Below are 21,136 nucleotides of genomic sequence, written 5' to 3'. Positions count from 1 at the left end.
CCATAAAAGTGGGTTTTTAACAAGTGATTGAAAATAAGTTACTGGTTCTGCTGAGCCGTCTCTCCTCGGGTCGGTCATGTCAAAGCCGACAGGCCCTGAAGATCAACACAGTCACCCTCAGTTTTGAGTCTTGACTTAGGAACGACCAGAAGAGTCCAGCCTGAGGATCTCAGGCTGAGAAAAGGCTCATATGGGCTTTAAAAGCGATCAGTAAACAGTACAACATCCTCATGTTTGTTGTTTTTCTCATTCAGACTTGACCAAGCTCGTTCGCAACCATCATCACACTACTAATCGTAAAAATAGTGCGACTCCTGCTCAGGGCTGGAGCCAGGATTTTAGAAATACTGAGGTGCCTCCACCCGACCCGTCCATCAGAACATGCATTTCTCTGCGTTTTGACAGAACCGACAATCACCTAGGAAATAATATCAGTGCCAGCACAGTGATGACAACTGGACTCAAATGCAGACAGAAGAAAAATAACTTAATTAAACGTATTCTTTGCTGAAAGAACTTGTTGACATACGTACCACATTATAATAACCATCATTAATAAATAGTACATGTATAGTTTATTAGATTTAGTTCAGTAATTTCACTGTTAAGAAACAATGAAATGGTTCTTAAAACATTTATGAAGCAATTGTAAAGGTTAAAACCATCAAACCATCAAATCACCAAGTAAATAATGTTTATAATGAAATACTCAATATTTATTATCAATTGCAACTTTCCAATAAGGAATTGCTAATACATAGTTTATAAACCATTTCATTTCTTGCTAACGGTGAAATAACTATTAACTAAAGTTTAATTAACTATAAAAAAAATGTTTTATTATATATAAATGTGTATCTTGATGATATGACAGATATTACGATATCAAAGACACAGAAGAAACATGACCTCAGTGGTAGTTGTGGCTCTGCTCCTACTGACAAGTCATCTGATTTATTATAAATTAATACATATTAAACATTTGGTGGAGTTTCCCTTTAAAACGGGATTTTCCGAGAAGTGCTCATCAGGCTCCCCGTGGTGCAGTGCGCGGTGCCGGGCGGCAGGGGGCGCTGTACACCGGTCTGCTGCAGTGGCATCTGTGGGTCAGGTGAAGTTAACAGCACCACTTTAAAGACTCAACACTGCACCGTGTGTCCGCCCGCACACACTCCTGTTGATTAGAGAGACTTGTGCGTGTACACACTCTGTTTCCACGCACGCTGCTCCGAACAGCGGCTCGTCTGACAGCTTATTTTACGTGTTTCCTCTGATGTCTGGCAACCCCGAACCAAAGGCTGAGGTCCCGCCGCTGGCTAGCCAGCTGATCCCAGTAAACAGCTCCTGACAGGCTACTGTGGGTGTCTGTCCCGGCCATGCCCACGCCTGGGTGACCTGAGGGGGACTCACTGCTAACAGGTAAGACGGTCTTCTTCCTAAACATCGCACCTGTGTGCTCATTTTCACGGTTGGATCACCAGTCGGTCATGCTAACACGTTAATAAGCTAACGCTAACGTTAAATGTGCCCCAGCAGAGCTAACGCTAGCTAACAGCGCTCCGGTTGATATTCGTCTGGGCTGCTTAAAAACGGTGTTGTCGCTTTTAGCTAGCTAACAGGTTAAGTGTAAAACTTCCGGTGCCAGTTCTGTTCGGCTGAGTCACGTTATCAGAACCATTAATGTCTGAATTGTTAAATGTTAACGGTTGATTTAGCAAAATAGCCTAAAATCCGTCCTGCCACCTGTGACCAGCGCTTTGGAAACTGCGATATAACGGCAGTAGCAGCTAACCCCCAGAACCAAGCCCTGAATTAACGGCTGCATCAGACCAGTCTCCATTCAGAAAATGTCAAATTTAAGGTTGAGATATTTGCGAGTGAACGTTGCCTGTGTAAGTTTCGTACGTGAAGGAGACCATTAAATACTTGTTATGCAACGTTTAAAATAGCTGCATGCAAACTAAATTGGTTTGCCATCATTAATATTTAATTTCATAATGGATGGAGAGAAAGACCAGTGTGTAAAATAAAAACAAAACAATTGATAGTTTATTACATCCGAGACCAGTTGAAAGAATATTTTTTTTGTCGAATGAATCAAAAGACCCCAACGATTACATAAACGTATATTTATAATTATTGTGCTTTAAAGTTTTGTCAATAAGCAAAGAAACATTTAAAGTGCCCGATTTTTGAATGGAGTTTGGTTTGGATTTCTAGCTGCCTCGGAGCTGTAAGAAAAAATTGGAGCACAATATTTGACCCCAAAGCTCATCACATAACACGTGTCACTATCTGTATTATGATAATTAAAATATGCATCCATGTTTGGCACAATGCAGCAACAAGACATTGTTTGTCAGTAGGGATTTTATTTTGAAAATGCACAGTGAGATCTCATTATTAGCTCAGGCTCAGTGACACTTCCTTGTTTTGCCTTTAAGGTCAGTTACCTTTAGTTTTCTGATTGAAGTTGTTGGTTTGAATCCCGTCACACCTGGCCGTCTGATGATATGAAGTTATTCACAGGTTAAAGCTGGTGGTCGGCTTTACTTCCTGGTTTCTTTGATCACATGTGTGCAGCCCTGAGCAGGAGGGTGATGGTCACATCCAGGCTGTGAAACCTCTTTGTGGAGGTTTTTGCATTGAGCTGCTGAAAGGTTTTTATTGATCCAGACAGGCCAGAAGGCAGAAGAGTGGTGTCTTCTTTCACTTCACCCAATTACTCTGACCCTCTGCTGTTGTTTCTCTTCACCTCTCCGGTTATTATCTTCACACTTTATTCAGGAGGCGCTCATGTTTATAACTAAGTGAAGGTGAATGAATTAACGATGCATGCCACGGGAAGATATGAAAATATCATGTCACGATTATACTGAACAAAATAAAATTCAGGATATTATTCTGACAATCGTCAAAAAAAGCTCAACACTGAAACATCCTGAGAACACTTCAAACCTTTCTTGTGTTCCCTCCCTGTTGGCAGTTATTTTATAGATCAAATTCACTGCTTCCAGCTTCTCAAATATAAATCTATTTGATGCTTTTCTTCATCTTATTTTTGGGGCATGACGTCACCGTTTTCTCAAGATTACCATATTTTTCAGTGCGTCTCTCCTTATGAATGTTTGTTCCTGACTGTCGTCCTTTAGACATTTATGGGGGCACTTGAAAACGGATAAAAAAAGGTCAAAGTAGTTTTGATTCATCTCTTTTATATTCTCCCACTTTTCTGCATTCAGGTCTCCTCCTTTCTTCCACTTTGCTTGTGGATTCATGCAACAAGAGTCGTAACCTGGACTTGAACTAGCGACATTGCGATTAGGCCGTCAGTATCTTATCACCAGGACCTGGAAGTGTAGTATTGAATTGTGGGTTTTGATCATTTAAAAATCGATGGTCTCGGCCCCGTCCGTGTGGATTTCTGACCTTTAGTCGGCTCACTTGTGGTTGTTGGTTGTGCTGCTGCTGAAGTTTGTCCCCTGTTCACACACTGTGTAAGCCTCGGGCTCAGACGTCAGCTGAGCGGGTGCAGACTGAGTGTAATGTAACGGACATTCCTCTGCACCACCGAATACGCTGTCAGCTTCCAGCTTGTGAGGTCACGAGGACCATGAGGGTCACGTGACTCGTTCCTGAGTTTCATCCCCAGCTGAGCAGCCTGACATGAGGCCACTGTGGTGGGGAGTCTGCCTCTGCGCTGCTCAGCTGGTCACCAGTGTGTCTTGCACTGGAGCTGAGGGAGGATGAAGCTGATCTGTGAGCAGAGAGATGAGGTGAGTCGATCAGCTGTCAGGTGAAGAGTTTGGTTATGAAGGATGAACCTGAGCAGTGAACAGCAGGAGGGAAGTTGTGTGTGGACGTAATGACTCATCAGTTTGTTTAAGCTGATGTCCTCAGAAGCCCCACAGGGAGGATCTTTGCTTTATTTACTTTGAACAGAAATAATATGTTTTATGCATTTGTAATTGTAGTTTATTAGGGACAGACTGATTGTTGAACTGGCTAATTATCAGAGACAGTATTCAGCATTTTTCCAATTATCAGTATTGATGTTTTTTGTGTCAGATTAAATAAAATAATGCCGACTTTGGCTCTGAGAAAACATCCTTAGTGGTGACACCACTGTGGTCTCTAAACGAAGGAAAGGAAGGTCCTCTCTCTGAAACCTGGTGAAAGCTTCACCTCGATAAGTCTTGAGATATTTTGTCAGACAGAATATTTTTGGTGCGTTAACCTCAAACTGATCCTGAGATGATGTTTTCAAGTTCATTTTTATTAATTACAGTATGTTGGTGAAGTAATTTCAACGCTTCTGCCTTCAAAATAAAATCAGTCTTTGTCCCTGAGGTTCATCGAGAGGGATGAAGCGTTCAATTGTTCAGTGGAGCTTACATGTATAACCATTGATCACACACACACACACACACACACACACACACTTGAAACTTGACACAGTTTCAGTACTAACAGCCTCTCCTGTTGTCACTTTAATCCCCCTGTAGTAAGAAAAGCCTTTTTCTTGTGACTGTGGTCAGATGTTTCTTAAGTCTGCGTGACATTGAGACGTTCACTTGCTGGAAAACGATTACGTGCTGCTGTTGTCTGGTCTTGTGTTGCACATGGAGTCATACATAATGGGAAATAATCAGAAATCACCCAGTGACGGCTTTTTCGCCGAACTAATCAATCCTGAATTGGACTGGCTGCAGATCCATTACAGAATGTATTTTTATTTTATTTTACTGATTACTTTTTAAACTTTTGTACTTTTCTGAACTATTCACCTTATTTTCCACCTCAGGTCAGAAATCCACATCTTGTTAAAACCGCATGATCCGGGCTTAAATTAAAAATTTGAGTTTCAGGGCATAAAACCAATGATCTGTTGATCTTTACTAATCCAGATGTGATAGTCCAACAAGGAAAGAGCTGTCAGTGCTTTGAGAAAAAACTCTAAATTGAAAATTGAATCATGGATTTGGAGATCATGAGATTGGCAAAATGCATCTCCATTTCTTCTGTCCAGCATGTCTTTCTTTGTGCGGCTCGTCGGTGCTGCTCCCTGTGTGAGGTTTGACAGCTCAGCCGGCGACAGCTGACGGATCACACGTTTCCCGTCTCAAGGAGAGAGATCCAGTTGAAGAAGAGATGGTGGGAACATCCACGAGTCTGGCAGTTTACCTCTGCAGGCTGGTAAAACATGGTGGAAAAATGACCCCCTCCTATATCAATGCTGGATAACAGTCTGAAGGGACTTTTTGTCCGGTAGCCTCAGTGTCAGCTGCTGATTCAAGCAAAGTGGATAATAATATTATGTGGAATATTATTCAGCATGTATTTGTGCTGTGTCTTAATCAACTCAACTTGGAGACATGAAGGAATCATAAGATCTGTTTTGCTTTCTTCTCTCAGACATCAATAACTGAGCATAACTCACTTCTCTCCAGTATCTTCACATGCTTTTGTTTGGAAACTCAGCGGTCTGTCTGTCATACTTTATCCATTACCGGCTCGATGATGTTGATGACTCTTTATTTAATCTTTTCATGGTGCAGTCGTTGCTGCTAGTATGACGGTGAGGGCCACTTGAGTCCAAACTGAAATACCACAACAACTATACGATGTAATACCATGAAATTTAAAACTCATGGTTCCCAGAGGATGATTCCTCTGACTGTGGTGATGCTGTGACTTTTATCTGCTGCATCACCTCTGCGTTAGCTGAGCATTGTCCTCCCCGTCAGCAAAACAAGCTAGCTAGTTAACTTATCTTTTGCAGGTTTTTGGCAATTTCAATGCGAGGGCTCGCTTCATACGTGCAAAACATGTTCCCCCTCGACGCTGTTTTGCAGGAGCATTTGGTCGCCCGAGACAACCTGTAATCTGTTTAAAGAAACACAAACGGGCCAGAGCGTTTTTCCCCCTGTAGCAGAATGTTAATGCGTGCAGCCAGACCTTTCACAGACAGGTGTAGCTATGTGAAACTACCTTCACGTTGATATCATTGATTGTATATAATAGTGGACAGAGCCACCGTGAGGTCACCCACAGGTTTCTGAAGAGCCAGAATAAAGCTCAAAGTGGGTGGTACCGACCGTCGCCATCTTGTCAGTGCCGGTCTATGTCTAACTCCTCAAAGCTAGCTAAGGCTAACAAGCTATCAGTGTTAACACATAAAGAGAAGCTCATGTCATCTCACGTTATATGCAGAAGTTTGAGCGACAGGCTTTTTCACGGCTCCAGCAGCTTTCTGCTAGTTGACGCTAACGGGGTCGCTCGTTAATCCAAAACACTGGGGTCCGTCCCTCCACCTCTGTCTGTTCGTCCAATTAATAGCAGAGCAAACCATATTAGTTGTCCGAAGCCCCACGCCTTTAATTATGCACAACTTTTAGCCATAATTTAATTAAATCGAGTCACAAAAATCCCCCTACAGTCGTCATGAGCTGGAAAGTAGCTAAAGAGACCAAAACCGTTTTTTAAACAGGCTGTAGACATGTTTATTTCTGCATTTTGACATGGGCTCTTATGTAGATCGACTCACTTCGAGCCTCAAGTGGCCACTGGAGGAACTGCAGTGTTTGGTACTTCTGCGTTCGCTTCATTTCTCAGCCCCGGAGGTGCTGCTTGGTTGATATTTGTGGTTTTGACTGAAAAACAGCGATTCTCCTCGACCTCGAGCCTTTTGAAACTTTGTTTAATCACGCTAATCAGTTCCTTCCATCGTCCTCTCCAGGATCCAGACTTCCAGCTCCTTATGGCTGTATATGATGAGAACATCTTGAAGAATCCTTTCTACTTGGCGCTGGAGAAGCAGAGACCGGACCTCTGCAGCCGAGTGGCAGAGATCCGCGGCATCGTGAGTCCCACCTGTTTTACCCTCGTCTGTCTATCCACCATCTTATCACAATGAAGCATGTTTTCCTCAGTTTCTCTCCCTTTGCAATCACATCCTGAATTGCTCTTTAACTTAGTGGAGCAAGCTCTCTCTGCTGAATGTTTCTGTGTTTTTGACTCTTAACTCTGTCTGTTGTCGTGTGTTGTGCTCAGCTGGTCAGTCTGTGCTACTGTTTGGCAGCCAACACTAAAAAAAATATGTATGTTGGTGAAAAACTGTCGTCATCATATGTGTGGTGTCCAGTCTTGGTTTTAATCTAAAAAGTCTGATCCCAGCACATTTATCCAGGTTTCATTAGATGAACATGAACATCTGTCCCAGGAATGAGGAGCTCCTCACTCCCTGATGTCGGCGCTTGTCTTCTTTTGCATGTTGGTGCTCGTTTGTGGCAGTTCAGTGTTTCCTGGCAGTTTCCTGAGTAATGTTGGTTTCTGCCTAATAACAACTGCTCTGTGGAGATGGGATGCCAGGAAAAGGCAGAAAACATTTCCTGGTGAGATGAGATCCCAGCAGCAGCAGTCGGAGTCCTCACAGCTAGAGAAGGGAACCTCCTGAATAAAACAACACAAACACCAAAAACCCAAATCTTCATTTATTAAATGAGAACACAGAGACGGTGTTGTTGTTATTGCAGTTAGAAGAGATTGAGAGGAATCGAAAGAAATCTGAAATGGATACAAAATCAAGGAGTCACATTGAGATCAGGAGCTTATTTATAAGCAAAAACATAAAACTAATTAATAATAATGGTAATGACTTGATATATAAGAAAAACATTAGAAAAGATTTAAGGGGAAATTTGTACAATGAGGCCAGAATTTTAGTCTAAAACCTAAAAAATGAACAAACATCATCATCAGAGTGTGAAGAAACAACATGTGTTGTAGAGATGTCTCCTGAAGTTAGCATGCTAACCAGCTAGCCTCCTAACAGCACTCTGAGTTCAGTCCCGGTCTGCTGTCCAGCTGCGTGGCTGAGTCCCCCGTCATCTACATTTTCAGTCCAGGCAGACTGCAGATAGTCGCTGCAGCAGAGTGGAGTGTGGTCAGTTTCGGAGCTACCTTTTGAATTATGGTCGTTTATTACAAATGACACCTTTTTTAAATAAACATTCAACAGCACGACCAACTGCGTTCTTGTAAAAATACAAGTATCTTCTGTTAAAAATGTGTAAAACAATATACATTAATGTAGACAACAGCCTGAGAATACTATTATAACTTTGTTATAGGTGGTTGATAACAGAGGAAACACAACAGTATGAACACTTCACTTCCTCCTCTCTGGTTGAACGCATGATCACTGAACCTGCTGCACACTTGACAAACAGTCGGATCCTGGACTTTCATGGGCCTCGTTTGATTACTGCAGAACTGCAGAGACAAGCAGTTTGTTCAACATAAATCCCAGAGGCTCTGACTCAGCACCAGTGTTAAAATGTGTTGGATCAGGAGACTGAGGCGACTGGTTTGACTCATTTTGACAGTAAAGCCACATGTTTAGCTGTCGGACTGTTTCCTGTCCTGATAGCAGGTCAAACGTCACTCAAACAAGGGGTTTTTTGTGTGGTTTTGGCACTCTCTCTCTCTCTCAGCTGCTTCCTCCTCTCTCTGCCCACACCTTCCTCTAAATTCATCTCTCAGTTTATATTTAGTCGGGGAAGGTGACAGAAGTGAATGATAACATCTTTTAGTTATGTCTGGGGTTCATAACGTGAATGATAAATGATATGAGTGTTCTCAATCAGCTCACTCAGATAAAACTTAAAAAGTCGAGCCAGCGAGAAACTGTGAGAATCGCTAAATATCAAATAACCTTAATGACAGCAGTAACCGCTCTATAAAACAGGTTTTAGCTTGTCAGGATGCCTGAAACCTCAGTAGATGAGGATCAGGTGTTTGTAGCAGCTCTGATTCATCACAACTTCTCTGGAAACTCAGATGATCTTTGCCGTCAAAACATCAGCAGAGCAGGAAAATGCATCTAACTGGATTACAGCTTCTAATACGCATTTCACAGCAGACTGCTGACCTGGAAAATCAGTTATACGAGACATAACATGCAACACTGTATATGTGCACTACACATTGTACGATACTTCCTGGTTGCAGAACCTCGTCTGACTCGCGATCAGATTTTTAGATCGTTAATTTTAGATTGTGAAATTTGACATGTTCAGCGTCAATAAAATGTCTTCTTTCATAAATTGAGTGTAAATGGTGAAATCGGTTGAAAGTCTAATGTTGGTGACCTCCTGCAGGTTCTGGTGCCGTGTTGTGGAAGTTTGACCGTCAGCAGCTACTCGGACTCTCAGTTCGACAGCTATGTTCTGCAGCCCGTGGAGGACGGATACCAGACTGCAGATGGGAAGGTTTGTCTCGTCTCACACTCGGCTTCACCTCAGAAACATCAGCTACGACACAGAAGCTTAAAACGCTCGAGTCTAAGAAATATGCGCAAATTAGCCTTGACCTTGAGTTAGCCTTGGTTTCAGAGTTTGAATTAAAAGCATGATGCTCTTGTTGGCTGCTCCGAATTCATGTGACTTTTCTATAACTCAAACAAAACAAGTCGGCCATTCCAACATTTTAATGAAGGTCAGTTTCTTGCTAGTTTCTCAAAGCTGAAATGTAAAAACAAGAAGCTTCTGGTGGCCTCAGACTGTTTCACACGTATCATCTTCAGAGTTTCATTAATGGAGGTAAAGATGGAAATATTAAATCTTCATCCCACAGTTATGTACACACATTATGTAGGTCATATAGAGGCAGCAGTATTAAATTGTTCCTCATAGTACGTTTTAATACTTAAATATAAAGATAATCCTAGATTGGGTACGTTACCTGTGTTATAAATACTCTACCTGCTTACCAGAGGTGTTGGTCTTGTGTGTTGCAGGAGGTCAGGATCCAGGACAGGCAGGTCCTGCTGGGATCCGGCTTCCCGGCCCCGGCGTCGGTCCCCATCCTGTTTGATGAGACCTTTTACAACGACCAGGAGCAGAGCTACAGCATCCTGTGCATCTCCAGGCCCGTCGAGGTGGACCCGAGCCCGGCCGAGCTCAGCCCGCCGCCCCCCTACTGCCTGACGAGCGTGGAGGACGTCAGGGAGTTCCTCGGCCGCCACGCCCAGAAACTGGACAAATTCATCCAGGGCTTCTGTCAGGGCTTCAGAGAGCAGGAGAGGAAGGGACTCCGACACCACATAGTAGGACCAGTTCTCTTCTTCTGGGCTTTTACTCCTTCCCCTCCACTCTTTCTCCATCTTTATCCTACGTTGTCTTATTTCCTCTTCTTCTTCTTCTTTCCTTCTTCTCATTGTTCTTTATCCATCTTCCTCCTGCCACTTCTTCTCCTCTTCATCTTCCTCCTTGTTTGTTCGATCTACTTCACTCCTTTATTTAATGTTTTTGTTTTGTCTTTTAACTTTTTTCTGTCGATAAACTTCATTGATGCAGAATTTATTTGGCTGAAGCACTTGAGAAAAATCTTGAATCAAATGTTTTTATTTCACAAAAGCTCTTTAAAAGTTCCCAACAAGAAGTTTAACATTTTCAATAATTCAAGTCCGGCTTAAAGTATTTTTCTATATTTTTATTTATCTCGTTCGTTTGTGTTTTGCTTTATAATTTGTCCTGGTTTTAATTATCGTTTGTGTTCATATATTTTGCATGAATATGAGAGTAATGATGAGAAAACGCACACACAAAAACATATAACAATTAAACAAACATGTAGCAGGTATGTTTCTTAAGTTAATTTTGACAGTAGATGTAACCTGACGGATTAACTCAGGTCGACGTGTAAGATGAACGGTTTTAACGAGTCAGCAGAGAACTGACAGCCGTCCTGTCCTCTCTCCACTCAGGACTCTGTGAACGGTCTTTACACTAAATGTCTTCAGTGTCTGCTGAGAGACTCTCGTCTGGTAAGTAGAAGCTGACCTGCAGGACCATGTGATGGAGGTGATGGAAGGTGTTGGAGGGTTAAAGATGAAGACTGTGTCTCAGTTCAGGTGCAGGAAGTTCAGAGACATCCACAATGAAATCAAGTTTCAGCCTTTTTAGTTCAAACCCCGTCTTTTTGTTACCGTCCGTCCTCGGACACTGAAGGGCCTCAAACACCAGGCTGACGGTCACATGTCGGCCAGTGTCGTGCCGTCAGTGAGCGTCTGTGTCGCCTCTTCACCAGTGATAATTGCAACTTTTTATCAGACATATTCTTGATTAGAAGTGACTTTATTAGCGAGAGTGGTGTGGAAACACTGCAACAGACGAATACAGACCACTAGTTCTCTGATGTCAGTTTGATGAGTCTGGGTCCTCACAGGGAAACACACTGAGAGGATTTTATACTGAAAAGGTTTTTCCTTGATTGATCCCTGATTTGACTGACTCAGACTGACAGAGCTTCATATTTGCTCCGGATAAACATTTGAATGCATTTTTGCACAAACATGAACTGTAGACTTTGTCCCCCTTCATGCCATTTGAAGCAAATTAAGAAATGATCTCTTCATGTCCAGTGTGATTCATTACAGCATTGTAGCCTCTTTAAATGTTCACATGGGCAGCTGAGTATTGATTTAAGACAGATTTTAGAAGTTGAATCTTGTCAGCAGGTGTTCGTCGTCACAGGACGTTAAATTAAATGGAAATTATATAATTTCTTATTCTCACTTGTCCTTCACAACTCGCTTCGTTTTACCACTCAAGGACAATTTGTCGTTCATCATCCTTGAACCCTCTGTGCTCTTTGAAAGCTTGAGTTGCATGCACCTTTTAGTCTAGAGGAGGAGGAGGAGGAGGAGCAGCTTCAGTCTGATCTTCAGCTTCGTGCCGTGTCCTCTGATCGCTCTGACCCTGAACTGAAACACAAACAGCATGTAGATCAGCGATGGCATCACAGGACACGAGGATGTCCTGTTGGTCTCCCTCTGGAGTCTAATAAGATAATCTGTGTCATAACTGTTGTCACGCTCACCCCTTGTCTCAATTTTCTGCCTAATCACAGTAGCGGGAGGGGTTACATCACATCCTGTCAGCGACTAATGCATCGGTCTGTATTTACTGGTCTGATGAATGGAATATTTTGTTTCCACAGAAACTTCTGGCGAAGCAGGAGCTTCAGATGACTCTCCTCAAGCAGGCAGTGGAGGTAATGTTACTCACTGTTACATGTCGATCTCTCTAGATTCAATAAAGAGGCATTTGTTAATGGAAGTAAATTAAAATGTGTTCCTGATGCACATTTAATGCAAAACAGCTCACTAACAGACAGATTTCATAAATATTTGATTTTGAACGAGTATAATGTGAGACAACTTCCTGGATCTTCAAAAGCGTAGAGAGTGTCGACACTCAAAGAAAAATCTGGTCCAAGAGTCTCACACATAACGGACACATCTGATTATACAGCTGCTTTAACCCACAAACAGTCTTTCTGAACGACGCTACTGCTTTCTTGTTTTCAGAATAAAAAGGAGTACTTGGAAATAACCAAACATCTGACGTGACTGGTTGCATTCAGAAATTGTGATGGATTAAATAAATGTGTAATGGAGCTTCGCTCACAAAAGTCAAGTTTCAAAATGCATTAATTTAGAGCTGCAAGTAATGATTACTTTCACTGTGGATTAATCTGTTGATTTGGTCCATAAAATGTCAGAAAATGGTGAAAAATGTCGATTAAATTCCAAGAAGACGTCCTAAAACATCTTGTTTTGTTTCACAACTCAAAGATATTCAGTTTATTGTCATAGAGGATGAAAGAAACCAGAAAATATTCACATTTAAAGAAGCTGGAATTACAGAAATTTGACTTTTTGTCTTTTTAAAAATGACTTAAACCGATTAATTGATGATCAGAATAGTTAATAAAGAAAATTTCATAGTTGACAACTTATGATTAATCGTTGCAGCTTAGAAATGCACAATATATAAATCATTAAATCAGTGACATAGTAGCTGATAAAAAGAGGCAATAATATGAAGTCACATGTTTGTGAAGAAGAAGAAGCTTTTTTCGTGTGAAGTTATGTGAGATGTGTGTTATGTGAAATTATTGGTTATCTTATCATCTTATCCACGTCGTGCGTCAAGTTCACTACAGAGCAGGAAATCCAACTAGTCAGAGAGGTCTGTGAGGTTTCCTGTGTGACTGACAGAAACTCAACCACCAACGAAAACAACAGTCAACTGATGAATGTCAAATAATCTTCCACACCGACCCTGAAGAGGGAGATGTGCTCATATTTTAAGGGGCTTTTGGTTGTTTCCAGGCTCTGAATGACTCTTGCTTCTTTCTTCACCACATTAAATTCTCTCTTCCAGATCACTTTGCTCATTTTCTGCAGATTTTGGATTGTGACTTTCTCGCAGCTGTTGTTTAAACTAAAGTGTTGTCTTGTTTGTTTTCTTCTTGTCGCAGATGTATGTTCATCATGGTATCCATGATTTAATTTTTAACTTTGTGGGAACACTTGAAGCGAGCCAGGTACGTGTGAAACCTGCTCTGCCACACTTACAGAAATATGTTTGGAAAGATGTATTTTGTATTGTAAAAATGTTTAGTAAGTAAAGTTTCGATCATGCAGGTCGGGCTCTTGTGTTTTGTTTTGTTAGACAGACTCTTAGCGGCAGAAATTATTACTGTGTTTTCAAATGAAAGGATGTTGATGTACTTGGAGTGTTTTCATTTCGATGTGAGTTATTGATTTGTTCAGACTTCATGTGATGACGGTGTCACCAGGCTGATCTCATGTCTGTTCTGCTGCTCGTCAACAGGACGCCGCCTTCAACAAAACCAGCCGCAGTCTGCAGGATCTGCAGCAGAAAGACTTGGGAGTCAAACCTGAGTTCAGGTCAGTGCAGCAGAGCTTGTTCTCTCTTGATGTTCCACTTACTGGACTAATGACGGCTATTAGACACGTCAAGAGATCAAAGGTAGACTTAAATGGTTTTAGGATGTGTGCTGGTGCATTCAAGAATACTCAGACCTCTGAGAGCTGACGTTTGCTTTTATCAGAGCGACTGTAAGCACAACCACAACGGCTTTAAGATTGACCACGAAATCAATCTGAAAGCTGTTGATTTAATTGAAAAATGTTCACCTGAACTGCATGAAAACACAACTGACCCGGAGATAATTGTCTATCATATTCAGAAACAACTGATACTGTCCCTGAAGGTCTTAAAAAGCATTAACATGTGAGCTACTAGCTAACAGTCACACAAATATTATTTTACCATAATGAAAAATAGACACTCTGAACATACTGAATGTCCTGATGTTGGGGAAAAAAAATTGTAATCGCAAGTTTAATTTACTTTATGAAACTCACATCATCACACCCTGAAAATCTCGGGGACATGTTCGACTTAAGACCTGTTGTATGTTCGTCACCTGTCACCTGCTGCTGTCGTTGTGTCTCCGCAGTATAAACTTGTCTCGGGCAAAGAGAGAGCTGAGTCAGCTCAACCAGCAGACCTCCCCCCTCCTCAAACTGCTCTGCCTGCGCAGAGTCGCCCTGACTGCCACCCAGACCCCCCGACGCACCGGTACGCACTGACCCCGTCAATATCCGTCTCTGAAGTGTCCATCAAGTTTCCTCATGTCCATCACAGGATCAGAAAAATAACAGACTTAGACAGATTTGTGCACAATATTTGAGGGAAATGGTCTTTTGTGTATATAGAAAATGTTTTAGATCTTTGAGTTCAGCTCATGAAAAATGGGAGCAAAAACAAAAGTGTTGCGTTTATGTTTTTGTTCAGTGTAGTTAAAACATTTCGTTGTTTGTGTGTTTATTGTTAATATTTCAGACTTTGTTGTGCTGCAGATCCTGAGTCTGCACAGGGCCTTTTATTTTCAAAATTGACCAGATGCTATATGCTGTTCTGCTTCCAGTCTCGTTCGATGTGCTCTGGACAGATTGATGTCGTTGCGGTCCGCTTCTGTCAAAAATAGACTTGCATTGTCTAACTCCTGACTCCCAGTGGAAACTGGGATTGAGTTTTTTAACTGGATGAATCTGAAGACTGGAGCTTCATTTCTACCACAGTTTAAAGCTGGGGTTGTAAGATTGTAGAAACCATTAAGAAAAAGCTAAATATTGAAAATATCCATCTGACACAATGCCACCCCCTCCCTGCAGACCTCCCCACCTCCCCCAGAGCCACACTTCTTAAGTCTTTACTGCTTATGGGAGAGCGAACCCTCCAAACATATCTTTGGAGGAGAACGGGCCCTTGGAAAATTCAGTCTGCAACCTCAGAAACATGCCTTTGTTCACAGAGGAACTCCCAACATCAAATTATAAACAGTGACGTTTGCCAGAGGTCTACACAGTCTTTCCTCCAGTAGAAGAACAGATACTAATTCTTCACTCACTCTTCTTGTCAGAGCAGCTGATTTACGTCAGGATGTTCAGAGATTTTCTACCAATGTAACAAAATGCTTTAAAGCTCTTTCTGTCCAGAGGTCTGAGAGTGAGGCTTCTCTGCTCCTCTTCATTTCTCTCTATCCTGAATCGTCGTTTATCGTGAAGTGTGATTAATGTTTAATCCTGTCAGTCGTAAGTTTTCCGGTCACGTCCCTTGAAAGGAAATCTGAACTCTCGACGATCTCTGAGCGTCCTCTCACTACCTGTAATCGGATCAGCACACAGGACAATACCTGCCCTGTCAGCCGCTAACGTGTTTGTCCAGTTTGCTTAGGAAATCCCAGTTAATTGGACCACAACAGCCCCGCTGTCAGTCTGCAGAGCGGGACGCTCCGCTGCTAATTAATGTTTGTCAAGTGGCCAATTTAGTGATTTGGTTTGGACAGAGGGAGAGTGTCCCGCAGTGTCAGGACTTCATGTGTTATTTTTGTCTGTTTTCTCATGTTGTGTCTTCCTCTACAGTCAGCATAGAGGCGGTGAGTGCCGACGACCTGCTGTCTGTCATCCTCTATCTGCTGGTGAAGACGGAAATCCCCAACTGGTGAGCACTGAGGGGGGATTCACGGTGACCCTTGTGGCTTGTTTAGAGGAAACAAAGAAGCTGATCTGTCACTTCTGGGGTGTGTAAACGTCCAGTGGTGTCACTTCCACTTTAACATGAATCATGAGGAGGAAAACTGAAAGTGAATGCAACACTAAGAGTCTACAGTCCTGCACGGAGCTGTAGCACTAAACCCAAAGCACGGTCACTAGTTTTGCAGGTGATCATGAATGTTTGAAACTCATTTTATGGCAACTCATTGAATAGTTGTTGACAGATTTAAGAAATGTGAACCTGCTGCAGCAGCTAGAGGAAAAGTCACTGAATCATCAAAGTCAGCAGGAGCAACCCTCTGGGGAACACGACTCCATGAACAACAATTCAATCTGAAGGAACAGTTCACCCGAAACCTTTAAAAATAAAAAATGGCTCCATACAGCTCGTCCAGCATAATCCAAGTCTCTTCTTAGCAGCTACAGTGAAGACTTCGGTTTAAAAACGTCATTTCAAATCAGCCTGTGATCTCGGGGCTTCTGGAGACTTGGATTACAGCGGATGAGCTGTATGAAGACACTGAAGTCTCCAGCTACTTCAGTTGTTTCGGAGAAAGCTGCAGCGCTGTTTTGCTGTGAAGCTCCAGAAATGTTTTGAGGACCAAGAAACTTCACCCGACTTTCCATCAGCACGGGGGAGGAGACGATGACTGACTGCTCCTTTGTTCTGCCAGTGAATGGGAACCTTGTCAAACACAGCCGGGGGAAATGTTTTCTTGCTGAGTTGTTTTGGTGTTTGTCTTCAGGATGGCCAACCTGAGCTACATCAGGAACTTCTGCTTCAGCCACTCCAGTAAAGATGAACTCAGCTACTGTCTGAGCACCTTCGAGGCTGCAGTGGAGTACATCAACCTGGGGAAGCTGCAGGACACACACACTGTGAGTCGTCACCCAGGAAAACCCAGGTGTTTCTTCTCAGCAGCGTTTATTAGTACTGATGGTCATCCATGTTTTCTTGTTCCTGCAGGGCTCAGGTGAGCTCAATGACAAGGCGTTGTTCAAAGAGAGGATGAGTCTGCTGTCTCAGAGCGCTGCCACGCCCATCCACTGTCTGTTTGAGGTGAGCTCAGGAAACTAAGCCACCACGCAGGCAATCGGATAAAACACACCGACAATAACGCCAACGCTGATAACACATATAAGTATTCAGTTTTACACACATGTAACTGTATGTTTGATTAACTTTCACCTGTACTTTTTCTTACATAAGTACAGTTATTGCCCGAAAATTACATGTAATACTTAAATACATGTCATATCAGATACGGCTGACTTTCACTTTTACCAAAGTAAACATCACATCTTTACTTCAGCATGACTTTTGTGTACTTTCTACAACACTGTAAAATGCTAACTCTAATGCTACCGTTCAAACTACTTAACATTTGGGCTTATTGCTTACGCATTGGTTCATTATATGTGATATTTTTTGTGTGTGTGTGTGGGTGTGTGGGTGTGTGTTTGTGTGTGTTGCAGCACATAGCGAATGGTAACGAAGTGGAGGTGGAACACCTGCTGAGTGAAGGAGAGAAAGACGAGGACGTCAGGATGTGTCATCCCCTCTGCTCCTGTGACGTCTGTGACCTCCAGCTGTCCGGGTCTGTGTCCACGCACGCACACACACACACACACACACACACATTAAATAAAATGTGTTAATGTTCAGGTGTTTTACCGAAATAATGTTTTTTTTTCCAGGAAACCTTCTGATTTCTTTCATTTCCCCCTTTTTCTTATTTTTTGTTGCATCAGAGCTGTGAATCAGGAACAAAAAGCTGTCGACTCTTTCACTTCCCAGTTTAAAACACACACACACACACACACACACACACACACACACACACACACACACACACACACACACACACACACACAGACAGGGTATTTTGGGATTTCGCGTACAGTGAAACAACATAAATGTATCATTTGCGTTAACATTCGATTTGTGTAATTCAGGCCAGTTTGTACTTTCACTCCTCGTGAGTGTTCATCTGAAACATCTACGGTGGCCCACAAGGGACATGAGCCAAATGTACATCTAAATACTTGACATGAGCCTGAGAAAACTGTGAGCAGCGTGTGATTTTACAGCATTTAATGAACTTGAGCACCATTTGACTCACAGCTGTGTTACTCTCTGACGCTGCTCTCAAAAGTTTTCACAAGTACAGTTCATTCACTCGACCATTTCAAATCTTTACTTTATTCCTTGTTACTATAACTGTATGTTTCATGAAGTTACACTCTCTAATTAACCTGTTTAACTATGAACAACTGCCGTAAAGTGACTTTGGTTGTTGCTTCCTGCTGCAGGCGGTTGAACGACCCGTCCATCGTCACGCCGTTCTCCAGAGACGACAGGGGTTACACTCCGCTGCACGCTGCTGCCATCTGTGGTGAGCAGCTGTGAACACGCAGAGGGATTTAAGATGAAACCTTTAATGATGGTGATTTACTGTACATGTAAAAACAAATGTGTGTGTGTGGCAGGTCAGGCCCAGCTGATCGACCTGCTGGTGTTTAAAGGAGCGCCGGTCAACGCCACAGACTACCACGCCCTCACACCGCTTCACCTGGCCTGCCAGCGGGGATACCAGGGAGTCACGGTGAAAACACACACACACTGTATTTGTTTACATTATGTCCTCCATTAAATAAGATACAATTTATATTTTTCAGTGTATTAAAAAACAATATGTTAAGTGTCTCTGGTAGCGACGAGCTTCAATAGAATTATCAGCTGATTCTGGACCTCCCCTCGGCTTTATGGAGCTTTATAGTTTGAAGTTTCAGCTCCTTATTTATCTGTCCAGACAAAACTTTATTGTTTTGGTTCACTCTCAGCGCGCTTGTTGCACCATTTTCAGAGGAAAAGCTGTTAAAAGCCACTGTACAGTACCTGCTCAGCAGCAAACAGCAGACAGACACGGTTACAGACTAGCTGGTGAATAAAGTTGAGCATATAGCGGCTAAAGAGACAGACATTTCCCTCAGGAGCTGGTGGAGACCAAAGCGAGAGCTAAAAGAGAGACCAGACTGGATTTAGATTCATCAGGTGACACAAACTCACCTCCAGATGAAGGATCATGTTGCTCTGTAACTGCTGAATTTGGCAATAAGCAACTGTTTGTGGGACAAGTTCAACATGTCGGCTTAAAAAGGTGACGATATTTGTTCACAGCTTGTTTCTGCTGCCCCCAAGTGGCCTCAGATATTTGTTGAGTTGTGTACTTATGTTATCCCAAATTACATTATCCGTCAGTAAACGACTCCGGATCACAACAGAATCTGAAGTGACTCCAGGTGTTTATTCCTTCAGAAGGTCAGATCTGCACTGACTCTCTGAGCAGCTGATCAGCAGCTCTGACCACATTTAAGATTACAGTCATATTAAACAAAGGTAATAATATTAAATAACATTCATATCACTGATAAAACCTAATCAGTAATGTGTGTTTGTCTGTCCTCTAGCTGCTGCTGCTGCACTACAAGGCCAACACGGACGCTCAGGACAACAACGGCAACACGCCGCTGCACCTGGCCTGCATGTACGGACACGAGGACGTAAGTCAAACACTGACTTTGTTTCAGCTCAGATCCTGAACCTTTTATGTTTCCGACCCTTTAAAAGAAAGCAATAAGTACACGCGTCTCCACATCAGAGGAGGCAGTTGAATTTTTAGACGCCCAACTAAACAGAAAAGAAAGAAAAATGTAGAAAAACTTGTAACTTGGTATATTTTTTTTACTTTAGTCAGTTACTGCAGCTTGTAATAATGACAATGATTGTTTCTGTGCTGCGATGGTGTCAGTGCGTGAAGGCGTTGGTGTACTACGACGTCCAAACGTGCCATCTGGACCTGCAGAACGATAAAGGCGACACGGCGCTGCACATGGCGGCCCGCTGGGGCTACGAGGGAATCATCCAGGTGCTGCTGGAGAACGGAGCGAGCACCGACATCCTCAACAAGCACAAAGACTCGCCGCTGCAGTGTGCACTTAACTCCAAGGTCAGATAACGTTGTGTAGGTCGCAGCTGTTTGCTCCTGAATATATTACAGTGTTCAAACAGGAGGCCAGATGAAGGTTACACGTTGCAGGAGGCTGTTTGAATACATCATGAGTACTTTTACTTTTGGTCCTTTAAGTTTATTTTGATGCTGATACTTTTGTACTTTAGTAACATTTTGAATACAGGACTTTTACTTGTAACAGAGAAACTTAAGGCTGAGTTTCTGTTATTTTTAGTATTTCTTATTAGTGGTGTGTTGTGAGCTTTCACAGCTGAACGACACACAGCGCTGCGGTCCGACTGTCTCACTGTTACTCTTTGAAGCTGTTCGCTACACGAGCTGCGTTGTGACCGTAACAAGCTGCTGAACCAGAGCATTCTCAGAAATCAAAGCGATTTTGGCTCCATCTAAACTGACATTGTTTTCATGTTTCAGAGCTGTGTAGTTTTAACTAATCTGGTCAGCTGCTGCTGTTTCCAGGAACTTAAAGTGTTTGAGCAGCCGGGTCGTGGGAACCGATCCTCGTAGTCACAGGAATTGATCCTGTAGAGAACCTGACTGCAGATCAGATGAATTCATCAGAGCAGTTACTGAAACATCTTCCTCCAGCCCTGATACTGATATCACGGAGTAAAAAATGTTTATCGATACATCGGCCTGTGTAACGTTTTTTTTCTGTGATCCCTCAAATGTGGTCATCAAACCACTTTTAAGGGAGGCAGGATATTTGACAGGTAAACAAAAAACTGTCTTAAACGACATCAGTGCGCTGAGAGCTGAATAATTCTGAATTATCAGAAGCATCTGTTTTCTGCATTACAATCTCTAAAAACAAAATTAATAAATACATTTTCATATCAGAGTATATTGGATACTAATATCAGCCATTAAAGTCAGCCAGCCTGTATATTCAGGCTCAACTGAATATATCATGTTTCTGATTTCTTGCAGATCCTCATGTTGTTGCAGTCGACTCAGAACGGCCGTCAGCGCAGCGGCAGCGGAGTCGATGTGAGTCTGATCTGATGTTTTCATCAAACCGTGTTGATACATTTCAAGTTAAGGAACTTTTCCCCTGAAAACTCTGTTACTGTTTCTGTTTGTGTTTATGTTTACTCCCAGTTTTTGTTTTCAATATAAGGCCGTATATTTTAAAATCTAAATAAAATAGATAAATAGAATACTT

The 21,136-nt window shown here is 42.4% G+C and overlaps 2 protein-coding genes across 2 annotated transcripts in view; one reads left to right on the top strand and one right to left on the bottom strand.

Annotated features, from left to right (window-relative positions):
• The window catches only part of iqub (IQ motif and ubiquitin domain containing), a 270,442-nt gene that overhangs the window by 175,136 nt on the left and 74,170 nt on the right, over positions 1–21,136 (bottom strand). The window lies entirely within an intron of this gene.
• Positions 1,029–21,136, top strand: part of ankrd27 (ankyrin repeat domain 27 (VPS9 domain)) — a 27,794-nt gene continuing 7,686 nt past the window's right edge. The window contains exons 1-18 of the mRNA XM_084363114.1: positions 1,029–1,419; positions 6,740–6,862; positions 9,162–9,272; positions 9,800–10,108; positions 10,769–10,828; positions 12,004–12,057; positions 13,330–13,395; positions 13,686–13,762; positions 14,338–14,459; positions 15,806–15,884; positions 16,684–16,816; positions 16,905–16,997; positions 17,414–17,535; positions 18,251–18,333; positions 18,428–18,543; positions 19,409–19,501; positions 19,750–19,947; positions 20,902–20,961. Of these exons, the coding sequence (XP_084219240.1) occupies positions 6,761–6,862; positions 9,162–9,272; positions 9,800–10,108; positions 10,769–10,828; positions 12,004–12,057; positions 13,330–13,395; positions 13,686–13,762; positions 14,338–14,459; positions 15,806–15,884; positions 16,684–16,816; positions 16,905–16,997; positions 17,414–17,535; positions 18,251–18,333; positions 18,428–18,543; positions 19,409–19,501; positions 19,750–19,947; positions 20,902–20,961 (1,878 nt within the window). The 5' untranslated portion in view covers positions 1,029–1,419; positions 6,740–6,760. The remainder of the gene's footprint in view (positions 1,420–6,739; positions 6,863–9,161; positions 9,273–9,799; positions 10,109–10,768; positions 10,829–12,003; positions 12,058–13,329; positions 13,396–13,685; positions 13,763–14,337; positions 14,460–15,805; positions 15,885–16,683; positions 16,817–16,904; positions 16,998–17,413; positions 17,536–18,250; positions 18,334–18,427; positions 18,544–19,408; positions 19,502–19,749; positions 19,948–20,901; positions 20,962–21,136) is intronic.

This window comes from Pagrus pagrus, assembly GCF_965226575.1.
Source record: "Pagrus pagrus genome assembly, chromosome: 10".
NCBI lineage: Eukaryota > Metazoa > Chordata > Actinopteri > Spariformes > Sparidae > Pagrus > Pagrus pagrus.
This window is presented reverse-complemented; position numbering and strand designations above follow the sequence as displayed.